This window comes from Harpia harpyja, chromosome 19 (genome assembly GCF_026419915.1).
Source record: "Harpia harpyja isolate bHarHar1 chromosome 19, bHarHar1 primary haplotype, whole genome shotgun sequence".
Lineage (NCBI taxonomy): Eukaryota > Metazoa > Chordata > Aves > Accipitriformes > Accipitridae > Harpia > Harpia harpyja.
In genome coordinates this window covers 7256434-7274902 of record NC_068958.1, presented here as the reverse complement: position 1 = coordinate 7274902, position 18469 = coordinate 7256434, and the positions used below count along the sequence as shown (strand labels likewise).

General features: G+C 44.7%; 1 protein-coding gene across 19 annotated transcripts in view; it reads right to left on the bottom strand.

Moving 5' to 3' along the window:
- Positions 1–1062: 1062 nt before the first annotated feature.
- Positions 1063–18469, bottom strand: part of DNM1 (dynamin 1) — a 70257-nt gene continuing 52850 nt past the window's right edge. For 4 of the 19 annotated variants that reach the window (XM_052814337.1, XM_052814340.1, XM_052814338.1 and 1 more), the window contains 7 exons: positions 15009–15118; positions 14230–14341; positions 12959–12970; positions 11592–11762; positions 11174–11415; positions 10552–10770; positions 1063–3078 (listed from right to left, as the gene is read on the bottom strand). In XM_052814337.1, coding sequence (XP_052670297.1) covers positions 3006–3078; positions 10552–10770; positions 11174–11415; positions 11592–11762; positions 12959–12970; positions 14230–14341; positions 15009–15118 — 939 coding nt within the window. In that variant the 3' untranslated portion in view covers positions 1063–3005. Of the gene's footprint in view, positions 3079–7274; positions 7312–10551; positions 10771–11173; positions 11416–11591; positions 11763–12958; positions 12971–14229; positions 14342–15008; positions 15119–18469 lie in introns of all 19 variants that reach the window. The other 15 variants (XM_052814346.1, XM_052814347.1, XM_052814339.1 and 12 more) reach the window with 12 other exon arrangements.

Below are 18469 nucleotides of genomic sequence, written 5' to 3'. Positions count from 1 at the left end.
AAAAATACAATATTCTTTAAGAACAACCCTATATATAACACCAGGGATAGATGGAACAGTTCCAGTGAGGAAAAAAAAATAGGACAGGGTAGGGCAAGCAATGGTGGTCATCTCAGCTGCATAGAAGCTGAAGTTACAACCCATAAAAACATGCAAGACAGAGGTAGCTAGAACACACTAGAGATCTAGTCTATTGAACTCAACCCACACCAGTATCTACTATGAGTAAAATCTTCAAGGAGATTTTCAGCTTAGTGAAGCCTTACTAGGGGGATACCACAAATACCACAGCCAGCTGTAGCCAAGAGCACTCAGGGCTAAATCAGGCATCAGTATTGCAGTGACTTAAGTCACCAACCCCAGTGCTCCTGGTCTCTTCCTGCAGTAGTAGTGCTGCAGCCCCATTACACAGGGGCTTAAGGAATCCATTGCAATCATTGGGATAACAGTGCTAACTTCAGGAATTATGGAGAAACATGGTTGTCACTGTGAGAAGCAGCAACCATGATCCAAGACCCATAGCACTCTGTTTTGGCTTGGAGAAAGTAGGAACAGGTTTACCCAGTTTATGCCAGGGGAGAAATCCCACTTTGGCCTAAAAGCAACTTCCAAGTAGGAGCTGGCCATCTGTGTTAGACCGTGGTCAAACTGTACTTCAGATATGGGACCAAAAAAAACACTGCTTGACAGAGAAACTACAACTCAACACCCACTTGCTGTGTTCCACAAACAGCCTAGGCAAAAATACCTTTTTAAGAACCAAGCAATTTTGTGTGCAAAACTCCCACCTTCTGTATGTCCAGTCACTGAAGCACCTCCATGCATTTTCCTTTACAACGGAGAAAGGGAGTTAACTTCCGCATCTGACAAGCTGTTTCACTCTACTGCAGCTCCTGGACACCACTGTTGATGCAGATCTGTTCCACCTTCCCTATTAGTGATAGCACCTGCTTGCATGTATAGCTTTTTAAGCTCTATGGGATGAAAAGATTATAATTAAACACAGTTTGAAAGTCACTCAGAGAAAGAGAGATGGTTTTATTCTAGTCATGGAGACCTTCATTATACAGAAATGATAGTTTATTTCATCCAATAAACAAGAGTGACAGGTAGATCACAAACTGCATCACAGCTACTACCAGCACTGAGACAGTTCACCCACAAGTCTGGGGTAATACAATAACCCAACTGCACACAGCAGAGAATTTAACAATCAGCTCAAAAACTCAACATCAGGATTTGGTTAACTTTTTGGATGTGTGTGTATATATATATATATGTATATAGATATTCTTTCCCTACTTAAGTATTTCCTAAAATCCACATGGAAGCACAAATGGCTTTAAACACCTGGACATATATAGATTTTTCATCTTTATATATATATTTATATATATTTATAACAGTAAAGATATGTTTCTCATTACTACAACATACTTGTTTAACTCCTTTAAGCAGCTGGGGAAAAAAAAAAAAACCAAAACCAAAAACAGTTTCACTACAGTCACATCTGATATGTGTGTGTCACAAAATACAAACAGAACAAGCCATGTGTGAGATTCGAGTCAGACCATTCCAGGACAGAACAGCTAAGAGGCAGGCAAAGAGTCTCAGAGGGAGCAGGCCTACATGTCAAATGGTGGTTTTGGACTCTCCGGGCGGGAGGGACTGGCCTTACCCGGCCGGCTGGAGTTTAAAGACAAGAAAAACAAAGAAAAAAAGGAAAAGGGGAAGGGAAGGAAAAGGGGGAGAAGTAGTAAAACAATAGTTAAAATACAGAAAGGAACTGGCATCAGAACAATAGAGGATCCACAACAGAAATTAAGAGCAATAGCACTGAAACAAGATAACTTAAATCTGAATCAGGCCTGGTTGAAAGCCTGCAACACAGGTGGCTCATTTAGCTCTGGTAGAGACATGACATCCGAGATGTACAGGGTTGATATATTTTTAATTCTCAAGTCTTTTTTTTTTTTTTAAATACATGTAGCATGAAAAGTAAAAACCAAACCTTAAGAAGATGAGTTGCGATCAACAACGGTTACAAGTTTCCCCAAACACGTACCATCCACATGCAAGAAGAAAAGGCTACGGAAGAAGTCACCACAGTACCCAAAAAACACTGAAAGATGTGCTTATTCAAAGCAGAAATATTTTCAACAAAACATTACACAGCAAACTCCCTGAAAACGTTTGGTTGTCCATTTGCAAGGGGGGAGCAGCATATCTATTCCCCTCTCCCTGCTGGTTTCAGGAAAGTCAGCCAAAAATGATGATGCAAGACAACTGCTGGCAGGAGCCAGTGCGTCACCAGCAGGATTTCCCCAGCTCTTTTAGGGAGCTGAGTGCAAGCAGGTCCATGTGCTCCCTGCACGCTGAGGTGTGTGCGCTATCTCAGACTTCACTCTAGCAGGACTATGCCGATCCATTGAGTTCCCCCCTTTCTTGATCTCCCTGCCTCACTTTGATATAAGGTTGATTGCACTGTTCCCAACATGAATTTTTGCACCTTAGAAGTCAAACTAATACGCAGGACATTTAATCTGTTCCTAACAGTGTCACATGTTTTGACAGTGTTTTTCTTCTAAGTCACACTTTTGTTGTCTTAACTACAAGAAAAGAAAATAGCTACAGATCAGTCCTAGGTGCTACAGCTAACTGATGCAGGCAGGACACTTATCCAGGCTAGACCAGGCAGATGAAATTACTGGACGGACAGCCACCACTTGGACTTAAGGACGTCCCTGCAGCTGATCTCTCCAAGGAGCCTGTGTACTTCAGGGATCCATGCCACTGAATGAAGGCTACTCTACGCTCACAAAGCAATACAGGACGCACGAGTGAAGACGAAGAGCTCGATCACTAGGCTAGTGTTTTACGACACACCAGGAAGGGGTGGTGGGAGGCAGAGATGTGGGATGGATGAGAGGAGTGACTGTGGAAGGGAGGGTGGAATGGGGAAGCCGCCAGCACGGCATTCGTCGCCAGCTGTCTACAGCCTCAAGTTATAAATCTAAGAGGGACGGTTCAGCCGGTCGGATTATGGTAGGTCGAGTAGGTGAGGCAGGGCCCCTTCTGCTGTGAAAAAGCAGAAAACAAAAACAAGAGAACACACACTGTGGTTAGCACAGCAATTGCAGTCACAATCACACATGCTTCTCCACCTCGCCTGAGCCAGCAAGAGAATAAAACTTGAGGCACAAACTACCAGAGTGCAACTTCACAAAGACTTACAGGTTTCTATCAGGCCTCACACTGGCCTTTCTGCACAGCATGGATGACCAGTAAAGCAATCCACTTGACAGCCAGTTTTGCTTTCCCTCTGAAATTTGGAAGTGCAGAGATTTATTGCCAGTGAGTGCACTGGCTCTGGAATGAGAGTTGAGAAGCATGGACAACAGTGAGCTCCTGTATCAAGCACATGACAGTCACACAGCATGGATGGGGTCCTCTGAGACGCGCTGCTGTCAGAGGTTCTTGGCTGGTTTGGAGGAGCACCTTCTTCCCCTGCCCTCAAGGCTACTGCAAGCCTAAGACTCCCTATCCCAATACATGGTACTGATCTTTCATGTTAGGGGCAAACTTGCTGCTTTCAGTTCTCTAGTTCTGGTGCTCAGCAAATGCAACTTCTGCTTCAATAAAAGGAACTTTGGCCATTGCTACTCCATTCTGTTTCAGCTCTTTTGCTGGTACTTTAGCTAGGTAAGTGGGCAGCAACTTAAATGTTTGCCCTCTGCATGGATTAAGTGTTCTAGGATCTCCTTCCTGTAAGGGACTGGGGAAAAACAAACCCCCAGAAAATACAAGACAAACCCCCTGCTGTCTCTCTCAACTCACTACCTGAAAGATCACTTCAGCCTCAGACTACAGGCTTTAAGTCTACAAATGAGTGTTCTGTAAGTCAGTGAGTCCAATCTATGTTTTTACTTTAAAGCATGCTCCCTGCAGTGTCTGCAACCTAAACAGCATCATGATGGTGTATCATTATAATTAAATTGTTCAGTACCAAGCCAGAGTAGTCTTACAGTCCAAATTGCCTGAAATGCAAAGAGCAAACCCAACAGGATGTAGACCAGAGGGGAAGCATTTGCACTGATCATACAGAATGAGATGTCACAGAAATAATGCCTTAACAATTCCACACTAACAAGCTTTAATTTAGATCACAGAGAATCAACTGACTGCTGGAAGTGAAGACCCTCCCCTAACAGAGGCTGAGGGAATGGAGGGGAGGAATGGAAGAGGGGCAAAGGAAGATATATGCACCAGTAGTCTTCTGAGGTAGAGAAGTCTTGTTTTGCACTGACTGCAAGTCTATAATCATGATGGTACCAGAGGAGCTATATACCTATAAATTGGGGCAAGCTCCCTCATCTTGGCAAATGAACCAGAGCAACTCTAGTCCTGTTTACAAGACCTCAGCAGAACTTATTGTTCTGTATTTATTAAGCCCCACATCTCAAAACAATTACAACCACTTGTTGCTTGCCTTGGGAAATGATACATAAAAAAGCTTCACACAGTAAAACATTTCCAAATGTTATTTCATTGACTGAAAATGTCAATGGGGACTGTAAGACCCCATTGTCAGCATGCCAATCAAGTTACTGCTCCTCTACAGCAAATAATGATGGGATTGAGCTAACCTAGAAATGACAACCACCTTGGAAGGATGCTTGAAATAATACGGTCTCCCAGAAGCAAAACTTGCAATGAGATGTTACAGCTGGGGAATCTGTAACCCTGAGCTTCATGACAGGTGGGATCTGTGCATTATCTCTAAAGGGTGCTCATGGTGTAAATGCAGCCATACCAACCACTCAATGGCTACTACCATCATTGGAACAGTAACAGCATTTGAATTAAACCTTACAAAACTTTAGCTCAACCTTTAGTGAGATGCTGTTGCACCATCACATGTGTTAGAAGGCGTTTTTTGAGAAGCTTGAAGGACTTTTTGCATTTCAGGAGTTTGGACAGGTTGTCCCTAACAGCCTCTGTAGATTTACGTGAAAAGGATGCTTGAAGTCACTGGACTATGTAATGTGTTCTGGCAAGAGAGGCTGCTTGACCCTACCAGAATAAATAGGGCTGAAAGGAGCACAAATAATTTACAGGTAGATGGGCTGCTTTTTTGTCATGTATTATGATTGATTTTTGCAGACATTTATTTATCTCAGCAGTCAGAGCATTTAGGGGCACAGGCTGTCACTTTTTACAGTTACACTTTTTGCCTCTGCTCAGGTTTTCTGTAGACACTTGCAGAATCTGCCTGGTAAGGTTACAGAAGGCTGAAAACTGTTTCCCAGCACAAAAAAGGACAGAAGTCTCTCAAGCAACTTTTACCCCTGAAACGCTCCTTCAGCCTGTCTCACTACATTGCTAGCCAAGCCTTTTTACCTTATTGAAAAGTTACTTTCCTCTGTCAGGACAACAAGGAACAAAGTTTTGCTCAACAGGGAAGCCTGTGGCAGTCTCCAGTTCAAGGGAAGCAAGACCTGAGTCCTGGCAGGAGCCCAAGGAGACCAGTTACACTGACTGTCATGTCCCTTGAAGTCAGTCTTTCAAGCCATATGCAGACTAGAATGCTGAGCTAATCATATCTAGGAACCAACAGCCTAATAGAAAGTTCTGCTGATAAGGACCTAACAGATGGTAGAACATTACATTTATTCCCTTGGGCTGCAAGATGTTTGGGGTGAGATTTTTTTGGTTGTTTGGTTTTTGGTGTTGTTTTGGTTTTTAATTTTTATTTCCTTGGTGCTCTTTATGCCAGATTAAGAACAGAATGCCCCGTAACAGCGAGTCCCAGAATGAGGTACAGACAACAGCAAGCCTCTTTCCTGAGGTTGTTCACCACAATGCATGTTTCTAGGGCTGCCAGGGATGTCTGCAGCAGTATGTCATCACTGAGGAGGGCTGACGGATGATATCCTCAAAGAACACATCAATCACTGAACACTGCATTGGTTTGATGTGATGTGGCACCTCTCGGCTCTAACTGCAGTTACATGCAGCAGTAGCAGACACCATCTGCTGCAAGATGGGGGCTAGCTGTGAAGCCCCCTGCCCTGGAACAGGCACTTGAACTTCTGCTACTCCTATTAAGATAGGACTCCACCCCACTCTCCCCACCCCCAGTTCTCTCTACCACAACCAGTAGCAAGGGAATCTACAGGACCTGCTGCTGCTCCACTCCTCTCAGACCTTTCACATCAAGAAACATCCACAGAGTAAGGGAGAAGGAGCCCCAAAACCCCACACCTGCCCTGTTCTGCCCTTTCTCCCCTTTGTCAATAAGGGCTAGAGGTTCCCAAGAAAAAGACTCAGGAGAATTTGCTAGACCTCCCTCTTCACACCCCAACTCTCAGCATTAACAGGACAAAAGAGTTGCTGGGCCAGCACAGCACACAAGCCTGCCCCAATACCCTGCTACATCACTGAACAAGTACAATACTGCAAAATGCAGGGAGAGATAGGAAAGGGAAACAGGCAGGAGCTGAGGGCAGAGTGTTTGGGGGGGGATACAGATCACTAAACCCTTCCTCTCACAGGGGCAGAAGGCAGTGGAGAGAAGCCAGTTTGAATGGAAGCAAAAGAGTAACCTAGAAGGTAAAGGGTCAAGTGGAGAACAAGCAAAGGGAGTTCGCTTCTAACTGTGACAATGGGACACAAGGATAAACAGGGACCATTCAATGTCAGAGTTACCCTACACTCAGACATGGAAGTCCTGATATTAACGACCCAAACTTCTCCTGCTTTCCATGAATACTAAGGACACAGTGAGGATGGGAGCACTTCTCCAGCCAGACATTAGAATATAAGAAGAGGAGTCTGAACTAACAGCTCCCCAAGTCTATCTTGATCCTAACAGAGCTGACAAACCAAATCAAAACAGAGGTCATTCAGCTGATCTCCCAAACAGTGTGGATATAAGCCAAATGAAAGACACACACAGTTTAGACCTTGTTACCAGAGCTCATTCCCCCATCCCACCTCCTCCATCTAGAAGCAGAGAAAGGGTTCTCTAGTGACCTTAAGTCAGGTACTGAGGCTTTCCCAGCTCCTGCAGCTCAAGCAGCTGCTGTGTCTCTGATCAGCCAGTTTTTCTGTTCAAGACTCCTCCCTTTATAAGATCCTGGCAGAGGTGGTTCATTGGACAAGGGACTCTGTTACTAATACAAGAACTAGGCAGCAGAGGTGAGCTGCAGAGCAAAGTAATGGAGGATGGGGACACAATGACTCATGCATTGCAGGGAGAGTGCAAAACGTACCGTGGCTGCCAGTCCTCAGGGGTCACTGATAGTGATTCTGAAAGACAACATGAAATCAACATGGCAGTTCAGACAGTTCAAGGCAGAGGCCACACAGACTGTCAGGAAGGTGGAATAGACACATGCGCTTGCAGACAGACATTCGCACGTCCCCATCCAGAACACAGCACAAGTGTGCACTGCTGGGTGAGACTGCACACTGCCACACAGGAGTTCACACACACAGTCACCACCTCATCTTTGGACACATCCAGAACCCTGTTGTGCACAAAGTTGCGTCAAAAGCCACCTATCTGCTAGCACACTTACTGGCCATTGCTCACTCACCCACCAAGTCCACTCACACACCCAGGCTGACATTCATACCTGCTGAACCAGTAGTATACCTAGGTCTCAGCACCCACCAGCTGGGCACAGGTAGCTTGACTTGTCTGTCACTGAGGATTCCTACCTACTGACCATATTAAATGCTAGAGTTGAAGCAAACAGCTCAGGAAAGAGCGAGGTAATATGCAGTCCTGAGCACTACCCAAAAAGGGAAGAAGCAGGTGAAGGCTTATACTTTGAAGGTCACAAATCATGAGATCAGCTACTCCAACCTCCTGAATAATTCAAGTCATAAAGCTGTGTGAAGTTATGCTTACAGTGATGCTGATCACTTGCATCTTTTTCCTTAGATGTACCAAGGAATGGAGAACCCATTAATGCCTTCAACAGATTTTTCCAATGGTTAAGTCATTCTCCACTTAAACTTTCTTATTTCTCCTTCAAGCTTGCCTAAGTTTTCACCTACAGTTTCTATCAAACTATTTTAAACTGAAGAGCCTAAATACCTAGAGGAGTATCTTCATAGTTTTCTTTCCCAGAACAAATCCTCCTGCATAGCTCCAATAGGCATATAGTCCAAATGCAGTCCTTCACCACACACAGACAGGACCTCATATTGTTTGCAACTTTCACCTAAGTACAGAGGCAGGATGACAAGTCTTGTTTTAAGTGTCCTTAATTATATGCAGGAAAACTTTTCTGTCCAAGAAAATGGATGATGTGGTGTTTCTATGTGAAAGCATGTGTCTATACAATTATGGTGATGAGAAAGAAGTAGAGCAACACTTGTCTAAGTTCATCATTCATAAAATCAGATGCTCACACAAACTGGAGGCACAAAAACTGCCAGACTTCTACATGGGCATCAGTGTGCAAACACAAGCAAAGTACATCCAGCCACCACCATGCACTTCCAGTTCACTACACAACACCAACTCCAACAGCAAAGCCCACTCATACCATATACAAGAGCTTTGTTACACACACACACACACTCTCTAGTGTAGTCCGGTTAGCAAGGGAAAAAGATGGGTATTAAAAAAAGCAACAATGGAGATGGCATTTGTTCACCCATGGCAGAAGGACCCGAGTCCAAGTGCTAGCAGGGAACATTCTTATTCTATATACAGGAGAGGAAGAGAAAGAGTCCCTTGTCATTGGAAATTCTCCATTCATCAGTGAACTCAAATGACAAGCTGGTATCAGGATCCGGAGGAGTCTATGAACAACTGGAAGAATCAGAGAGGGGGATCAGAAAATGAGCATCACTTCACAGCTTCTGGAATTACATTCTCAACTCCAGATCAGGGCAGTCAGTAGCATGCAATCCAACCTACCATCTCTCCTTCTAAAGCAAGGGATTGCTCAGTTAAGTATGAAACACCTTCTTCCTCTGCTCCAGTGCTGTTCCCTACCTTCCACACTTAACCCTTCTACCTCATGCAAAAGGCAGAAAAGCCATTAAGATAAGCTATGACAGATTTCTTCAAAAAGGTCAATTCATTTCAGCCCACTTGGGGAATCCTATCATGATGATCAGGTATATAGAATATTTTTCATGAGTGAAGAAATGAAACTGAGTGAAAGGAGAAAGATGGAGACAGAAAGAAGCATAAGTATACTGAAAACAAAACCACGAAGTAACAGTATATGGAAAAGCAGGGTCACAAGAAGCAAGAGCCAAAATACACAGTAGAAGCATGCTGACATCCACAGGTGCCACCAGCAGGACTGCAGTCCCTGGGGCAACACTGAGGCACGTGTGGACAAGTTACTGTGGGAGCTGCATCAAGGTGCATAGGGAGGACTGGGGCAGAGGCACCAAGAAAGTAAAACCATTTGCACACACCAGAGTCAAACTGGTCTATAATCTCTTTGGACCCATCCACCTCTGGGCTGGATACAGCCTGGCGGAGAACACTTCCCTTCCAAACAGGCAGCACCAAGCATAAGCTGGGGCACTATCACAGGAGGAAGACTGAACTGCTTCTGCTGTATACTATCACCACCCATTGACCATCTCGGTTTTTTCACAAAAAATCGTGAAGCTTCAGACATGCGCCACCAGCATCCACTAGAGGGGAAGTATTTTCCATGAGGGAAGTGTTCCCTGTGGCATGTCATTGGGGATTTCCTGATTATGTTCATTCTTTACTCTGCAATTACCTTCTCTTCCTCACAGGGGACCAAGTACCCAACATAAAAGCATTCCTGGTTCCAGACTGCCTCCTAAGTCCTGTTCAGGAACACATGCTTAGCTGCACAGGGGATAATCCCTTACTACTATGTTGAAGTGTGTTTGAAGTGACTGAACAGGAAAGGAATTGAGTTTCCTAATGGAAAAAGCAAGCTGTGTGATTTGAACCTCTGAGACTGGAAAATGTTCAATTGATTACAGAAGCAACAAAAATGCCTAAAAAAAAATCCATTTCCCTGCCAATGATACTGCAATATTCTCCTAGCTGAAAAGCATCTGAACAGCCTAGATAAAGGTCTCTCCAACTCACCTTGAAGAACTCTGGGCCAGGAGAAAAGGGGCAACTTCAGACTTTGGGGAGCCCTATGCAGAGGGGGGAACTGCCTTGAAAGGTGTACTGTCACTCCAGTCCTGTGATTTTTCTGGCAACCACCTCCTACTTGTGAGCAGAGGCATTGGTATGATTGCTTTAATAAAGCCCTCGGGTTCACAGTCCTCTTCCCCCAAGCTTTGGATACAGAAGAGGCTGCCCCTCTGTTCTTGAGAGCTGCTTTGACATTGCCTCATCTGCACAATGAAATCTCAGTAGACAACGATGCTCCTGCCTATGGACCCAACTCAAATAGCCAAAGACTGTACCCACACCATGCACTCCATTCTCCTTCTATGGCCCAGGCAGGCTAAGTACTGTCAGGGCTGCTACCCAAAAGTTGGCCATCTCTCACCTGTGTGGGGCAGCATTTCAGCACTTACCTGGGAACACCAGGAGGAGCACGATTAGGCCGAGAAGGAACCTGAGGTGGGGGCCCAAAGGGATCAGGAGAGGCACCTGGCCTGGAGGGCACAGGGGGGGCACCACCCAGCGTGGACCCACCAGCAGGAGGTGGTCCAGGAGCTGGGCCTCGAGACCCAGGTCTGGCAGGTGGAACAGCGGGAGCTCTCCTCTGTGGCGTGGGGCTGGACGTAGGAGACCTGGTAAACAAACAGAGAAATTCAACTGCAACAACAGGCCTGGGATCCCTGTGTCACCACCAGGTCCCCACGTGCTGCCGTCAGTGTTCCTTCTTTAGTTTCACATCACTTTACACACCACCCTTTGGCTTTCAAGGGCCACGCCAGGCTTCAGGTTGCCTTCAAAGCTACTTCAGGCCCCATCTAACCTAAGGGTTTAGAAGCCTCCACATCCTCTCTAAAGACGCAGCAGCCCTACATAGCCTTCAAAGCCTAGGAGCCTCCCAACACAAATACCCAGAACTCTTCATCCACAGGGAGAAGAGGGGAAGAGGAGGACTCCCTGTCCCAGTAGGAGGCCCCAGCTACCCACTGAAGAGGCATCAGGCAGGTCTGTGGGGCTCTCCCCCTGAGCCTCTGGTACCTGCGTCCAGATGGTACGCTCTGCACCTGCAGCCAAGAGTCGTCCACCGGTGGGGGCATAGGGGTGCTGATAGTGCTGGTGTTGATGTCCCCGATGATGTTGAGGGCCTCTTTCAGGGCATGGTACATGCGCAGCATTTCGTCACGTCGCTGGGCCTGCTCTGCCGATTCCTCCATCAGCGTATTCTGGTCACCACAGGAGTATAGGTTTGCCAGCAACTCCGAATGGATAAAGTCCTTGGTCTGTAAATGAGCACAAAGAGAGAATTAATTTCCACTGTCTTCCCCAAAACACTCCATTCTGTCCCCAACTCTCCCTCCTTCCAAGCTGCCTTCGGTTTTTCTTCATTCTTTCTCTCCCTCCCTTTTTCTCCTTCTCTGTGTCTCCCCACCTCCATTGACCACAGTGTGATAAGTACATTGTTTATCATGAGGTGCATGATTGTCTTCGGCATGAGGTCTCTGATGGTTTTGTTGACAATTGCCATGTAGGAATCCACCAGGTTCCGGATCGTTTCCACTTGTCTCTCCAGCTGAGGGTCCATGGAGTGCATGAAACTGTCTGATCCATTCTCCTCCGCTTCACTGGCCTGCAGAGAAAAGGAGAAACAGGCTGGTTCTTCACATGTAACAAAATTAGTTTTTCATGAGAGTGCCAAGAGAAGAAAATAAGGGAACACACAGGAAATGCATGCAATAAATAAAACTTAAACTTACATTTTTGAGCTGTGATTGTTCATGCACAGCTCAGTTTGTATAGACTTCTCCAGCTCAGATCTGAGGAGCTTTAAGAATAAAGCTGCTCTCTTAGTAGAAAGTTATTACACAAAGGTGAAAGGCAACAGGGACTCCTGACCAAGGTTCACAGGTTATGGCTCTAGTGAATACTCAAAGCTGTAATTTTTACTTTTAATGTTTATAGCTTCCCGAAAGGTTCTTCATCCGAGCTGGGTCTTCCACACCCAGATTCAGTTTAGACCTGAGAATCACTCACCATAAATTAAGCCTTACAGGCTCTCTCACACACTGCATCTTTATCCTCATTACAGAAATGAGAAAACAGATACAGAGAGGTGAAATAACTGCTCAGACCACAAGTAGATGGAATAACCTAGAAAACCTTCCTGATCACTTTAACTGCAAATCCTGCATCATAAGTCATAATTATCTTTTCTTTCACACCAAGCAGATGAATCTCTTCCTGGCTGCCTGAAATGCATTGCTTAGCCTTCTGTAAGGTAAAACCTGGACTGTGCTGTTTGACAGCAAGCAATCACCAAGGCTCACCCATTTGGGATCAATTTCAAAGCAGCAAAGCATGAAAGACTGCTGCCTTTCTCAATGCTTATTTTAAAAAAAACCCTTGATTTTATACAGAAAAATCTTTCTTTTAAACCACCCCAGTCTGAAGGATTTGCAGCAGTGTAGGAAATTGCTTGTCTTTTGTTTTGGGGAACAAAATATATGAGAAAGGGCAAATTCTTTTGTTCATTTGAGCTTTTAAGGAAGTGGACATCAAACAGGACAACTTAAAAAAAAAAAAGAGGGTCAAAAAACCAAAAAATAAGTTTGCACCAAGATTCAGAAGTCATACAAAAAGGGAGAAATAAAAAGAAAAAAGGAAAACTCAAACCAAGAACAGAAACAAACAGCAGCAATCCAACAGAAGGTACAAAGAGGGAGAAGAAACAAATGCCTCTCAGGAAACTGTGACAAAAGGAAAAAACAAAAGAACTATCTGGTGAGAGCCCCAGGCAGCAAAACAGGCAGAGAGGGTCAGACTTACTTTGTCCTTGTCCTGGCAGGCCAGTTTGAGCATATGTGGAAAAAATTAAAACAAAAAGGGACAAAAAAATAAAAGACAACTTTTAGTTGGTCTCAGAATTTGGAGAAGATCCCATAATAGCACTGAACAAGCAAAAGACCAATCACGCTAAAAATACATAAATACCTAGATTACCCTGGAAGAAGAACAAGTGAACTGTTTAGCTAAACTGAAAATCAAAATGGGATGCTCTGCAAAGGAAATGGTATTGTTCACAACAAAGGGAAATTTACTTACCTACAATGGCTACTTGTTATTCATTACACAGGGTTTTGAGACAGTCAACCTAGCAATCAGTGTTCCTATGTCAAACCGCTCCATTTGCACACCAATAGGTGGCACGTGTCCTTCATGAGTACGTGTTTAAGAGGTCCAGTCTGGTCCAAAGCCAATTTGAAGACATGTCACTGTTAAGGTCCAGTCCCTAATCTTTCTTTTTTTTTTTTTAGTATCACATCAGTTTGTCAGGAAATGCTTTAAGGCAAAAACCACAATCTTCAAGTGTAACAGGAAAGATGAATGCAAGTCTATTAGAAGCAACAAATACAAACAGATAAGCAATTATCACTTTTCTAATGGGAAAACTATTTATAGCAGCTTCCTCTCACAGAGGAACAGGAAGGCTTTGAGCAGGAACATATTCCACAATTCTCTAGAACATAATTTTAAAGCAGAGCATAATGCTGACAGCAAGTGTTGTGGGACAAGGCTAACGGAAGAGATAAGAGGTCTTGCTAAAGTAGCATATTAAGGTGTCTACCAAGCAAAAAAGAAATAAAATTCAAAGAACATCCCTTCCTAATTGGGTGGGGGAAGGAATGGGAGAACAACTACTAAGCCAAGAAGCTCCTAACAAGGCTGTACAGTAAGTGTTACTAAAAAGGAACGGTGCCTTTGCTCAGCAGACACATACCACTTAGCAGTCAAGTAGTTAAATGTCCTCCTTATATTGGGAATTTAATGCCCACAAAACAAGAGCACTAGAAGAGTTTATTCAAGGCAGTCTTTGCCTACTTTATCTCCCCTTTGAAGCTACCAGTTACTTAATCCCAAGCTTCCTTAAAGGAAGCACCAGGACATACTGAAAACTTAAATTTTTGTTCCAAAATATCCTCAGCTCAGGAAAGAGACAAAACCTTCACAGACTTATTTTTAATGTAACAGGATACAGCTATCCTTCTTAAGATACATGCTGTGTTCCTTCTCATCCCATTATTATGGCTGTAACTTACCCCAACACGCTCTGGGTAGACTCCTGCACGAAGGAAGGAAGCCTTCCAGCTATCCACCTCCTCCTGGGTCTCACAGGCCAGCTCCAGCTGCCGGTAGTCCTTGTAAACATTCCTGAGAGGAAGACAAACATTTTATTCTTCCCTATTGCAAAACAGACATTTGCCCATATTTGACAAAGATGACAATGAGCAGGGAATCTTCCTATCATTTTGAGGCAGATACACTTAGTCCCTTGCTAGTACCCTCATGACATCCCTGCTGAGGGAAAAGAAATTAATTTCTCATGAGCAAGTCTGCCCCCAAATCAGTTGTGTCCCGCTCTCCCCAAGCCTCTAGCCCTGCCCTAAAAGCCCTAATTTCAACAGGGCCTGAAAGAGATTCCCTTTTCAGTTCTGCTCACAGGGGACCCAGGTTGGCTGGAGAAATCCAGCAATCTCCTATAGCTTTCCCTATTCACTCACTAAGAACACCGATTGTAAGTATATATTCCAGCCACAGCCAGGCCAAGGTAACCACACCAAATAGCTGAAGACTAAGGTCACACTGTAGACCATGCACTGGTGAAGAAAGAAAATGGTACACGTCTGGAAGATCAGAAAGAATGAAGCCAGACTTCTAAAAAGTCCCCCGTCTCCTCCAAAAATTACTACCCTTAAAGGATATGTGCACCTTTCCTGGACAGCTAAACTAACACACTCATCTCTACTCCCTCCTATCTAATATTACATAAAGCTTGTCCCTAGCTTCAACAGCTTGGCATGTTGAGATGTGAGCATACCTCTGTTCAGTGTTGAAGAGAGCAAAGATGTGCTTGCTGGACATGAACCCCTTCTCAACATCTCGCAGTTTCAGGTTATCCACTGGTAACATATACTTCTTCTCCTTCTCCTGAAAAGGGGATCAGTAACAAGTCACTCACTGCTCCAAAGAAGCCTCTACTCTGCCAGCGTGGAAGTCAGTCAGCAATACAGTCCCTACGTCACGAGAGAGGCATTCTCAACACAGGTCCTCTGGTCCCTTAAGTCTGTGAGAAAAGGGGACTTCTAGAAAGAGGAGTTTGTTCTTGCTGACTGCTTTTGTCGTGTAGCCCAACAACCCTGCCCCATTAACTCCTCCAGGAGCAGGCAGCAGCATGGCACCATCCCCATTCCCCAGGTTGTGATCGACATCAAGGTCTTCACTCTTGCCAGCAAGGGATCAGTCAGCACTGAGACCCTCACCAGCCACTTGACACCCAGAGCAGGTCTGCCTGGGAAAGGCTCCTCATACCTCTGTTCTCAGGCCAGCATTAATGGAGTGAAACACTGCTGCTGGTCAGAGAGAGGCACAGCAGCCCTCACAGCCTCACTGTCACCACCTCAGTGTTTTACTTTTAATCACTACAAGCCTATATCCAGGTTCAAGAAAAGCCAGGCATGTGATAGAGAGAGAAGGTGGCTTGACACAGAAGTTATGGACTATATCAGCTTAAATTCACCTCTTCAGAAAAGCTGACTTCCTCACTTCATCCTATCACTGTCCTACACTCTATTGGTTACTGTGAACCCTTTGAAAGTATTAAGCAAGTAATAACAAATATGCATCAGAAGACCAAAGAGCAGGTCTGGCTACAATAATACAGGTTACTGTAACATTACCTGAAGGCCTCCTGTATTGGAAAAAAATCAAGTAACTATGCTCATTAATGAAAATCTCACACTCCAAATGATTAGAAGCTCAAGTAATATAGGCAGTTTACTACCTGGTGAATGTTAAAAACCAGAGTCTGAAATTCCAGCAACCAGATTCAGAGAGCTTTAAGGGACCCGTTTTTCAGAGGAACTGCACCCACAACCCTCCAGTCTGGTTCTCATGAGACACCTCCAGCTAAACACAGAACAAGACATACAAAAACCATCCTCAACATTTTTGACCCTAGGTATCATTTTTTAACAAACTTGATCTTAATTTTTACATTTACGTTCAGAAAGTCAGAAATCATTCTCCCTGCTTAGCTTCAAGTCTGGATCTACAGCAGATTAACAGAAGTAAGTTTGGTTTAAGGTCCCCATTTGGAACATCCTGTTCCAGCTGGGTATTATACCTCAACATAACAAGAGAGGGAGCCATCACACTGGTCTCCAAAAGGCAGAATTGCAGCTATCCAAGACTGAAATAGAAACAGAGCATACTTTTGTGTGCAAGCATGCATGTGTGACTGTCCCCTTGTGAGCATGTCGTGTGTTTGTAGACCTTTCTTGGCTAGAAACAACATGATTGCTCTCAGGGGAAACAAGAATGGAAAACAAAGATAGTCAGTGAGCAGAGATCCTGAAGAGCTAGCTAGAAAGGAGGGGCAGGGCAGAGCAGCAGATAAGGATGACAAAGCTGCTGAGCTCAAACACCCAGAGGATGGCAAGTCCAGCCTAACATCCTCTTAAGTTTCAGTTAAATTGACTTGAGTTTGCTAAGGATACCAGACAGGACATGGTTCAGATGTACCCCAAAGATCAAACTATACCAGTCCATTACAAAACTTATGCAACAAGAATATCCCAGAAGCCAGCACCTAGAAAACAGATCACTTGGGTAGCTGCCAAATTCTCCATTCTCTCTCAAAGATGCCAGGCTATGAAAGCAGGATTGCTCTTTCAAGCAAATTTCCCTGGATTTTTTAGTATTGTTGATCAATCTAGATTAGAGGTGGGCAAGCATTTTTGTGATGGGACACCTGTCAGCCAGGTACTAGTCTCAGAGCCATACAGACCACTTCAGGTTCTGTAAGCCGCAAACAGCTTCCAGCTTTCTATTACTTTGGGTTATTATTATGCTGGTTTAGGTTGAACTAGTGACCTAAAAGTGAAGTACACCAACTGCTAAGTCCCTAAGCAAGACAGGCCATCCCCACCAGTCTCACTTAACTGGAACTCCCTGAATCCACCCCACAGAGTCCCCGGGCTAGTAAAAAAATAACTGACATTAAAGCTGTCTCAGAAAAATCATGCTGCATTAGAACCACATCATTCCATAGAAATTTAGCAATGGAGTCATTCTTCAGGAAAAAAAAGTCAAAAGGTAAGGGAATCCCATGTCCCAGATATGGAAATAGATGCTCTTTGCCAGAGTTTCAACTTTCACCCCTTCCAAGCTCTTGCATAAATGCTGCCGCGTGATCAAGACAACACTACCTCTGCATGCTGATCCTTCTATGCGCCAGAGGAAAGACGCACATATCTGTCTGCCAGCATGAAATTATCAGTCCTCTGACTCTGAGTTAGCAGGAGCAATCAAATGGAAGACACTGGCGCAAGGCAAGAAACCCCCAACCCCCACATGCTGCAGGGCAATGCACACTGCAATGAGCCCCTGCACCTCTCCATCTCCCCACACCTCCCCCCTCCCACTCCCCCACTTCGGTCTTTCCAGCTTCTCAGTTTTCAACCCAGCCTGTTTTATATCAACACTCTGACTTCATTTCCTGAATGTAGAGACAGGAAAGCGTGGAAAGAGCTGCCAAGGGCTGAGCCTCTCAAAACTTTGGCTGAGCACTCTGCCCATATGTTAGCAATCTGGCAGTATGTGCTATGGCTGAATAGCATCCTGGCCAAGAGGGGAAAAGGGCTTCTCTCTCTAGCTTTCGAGACTTGGAGGGGAGGGAAGAGAAGGAAGAGCCAGCACACATCGAAATGGGAAAGTAGTTTGTGAAATACTATATTCAAAGCCCTCAGTCTGATCCCAAGAGGCTTATGTTGCTCATAAGCTATCTCCCCTCATCTATAAGAAAAAAAAAAAAAATCAGGCAGAACTCTCTCTCAGCAGCAGAGTATGTTATGTAAAATGTGCATGTTGGCTGTGAGTTAATCTGCAGAGCTATGAGGCCAAGGAGAGGTAGTGAAGTGGCAGAAGCACTCAGGCTGGCTATACAAAACAGAATATGGATGCTCAGCATTGGCTAGGGAATGTTGTAGGCACAGGGCAAGCTACCCCTAATCAGGGCTGCTGCTCCCAGCAGGAGTCACACTTGCATGCATGCATGGAGAACTGCATAGAGATATGACTGCAAGTTACTTGCACAGGCAGGATAAATGCCAGAGGATTACTCCCCCGCCCCCAATATAGTGCAGATACAGCCAGACATATGGCTCTGTACTTTGCATCTACCAAAGAAAGAAAATACACATGGCCAGGAAGGAGACCAGGATCCATTAGCCATTCCAATTGTGGAGTGTGAAGCACAACAGCTGGAGGAAAAAAAGGGAT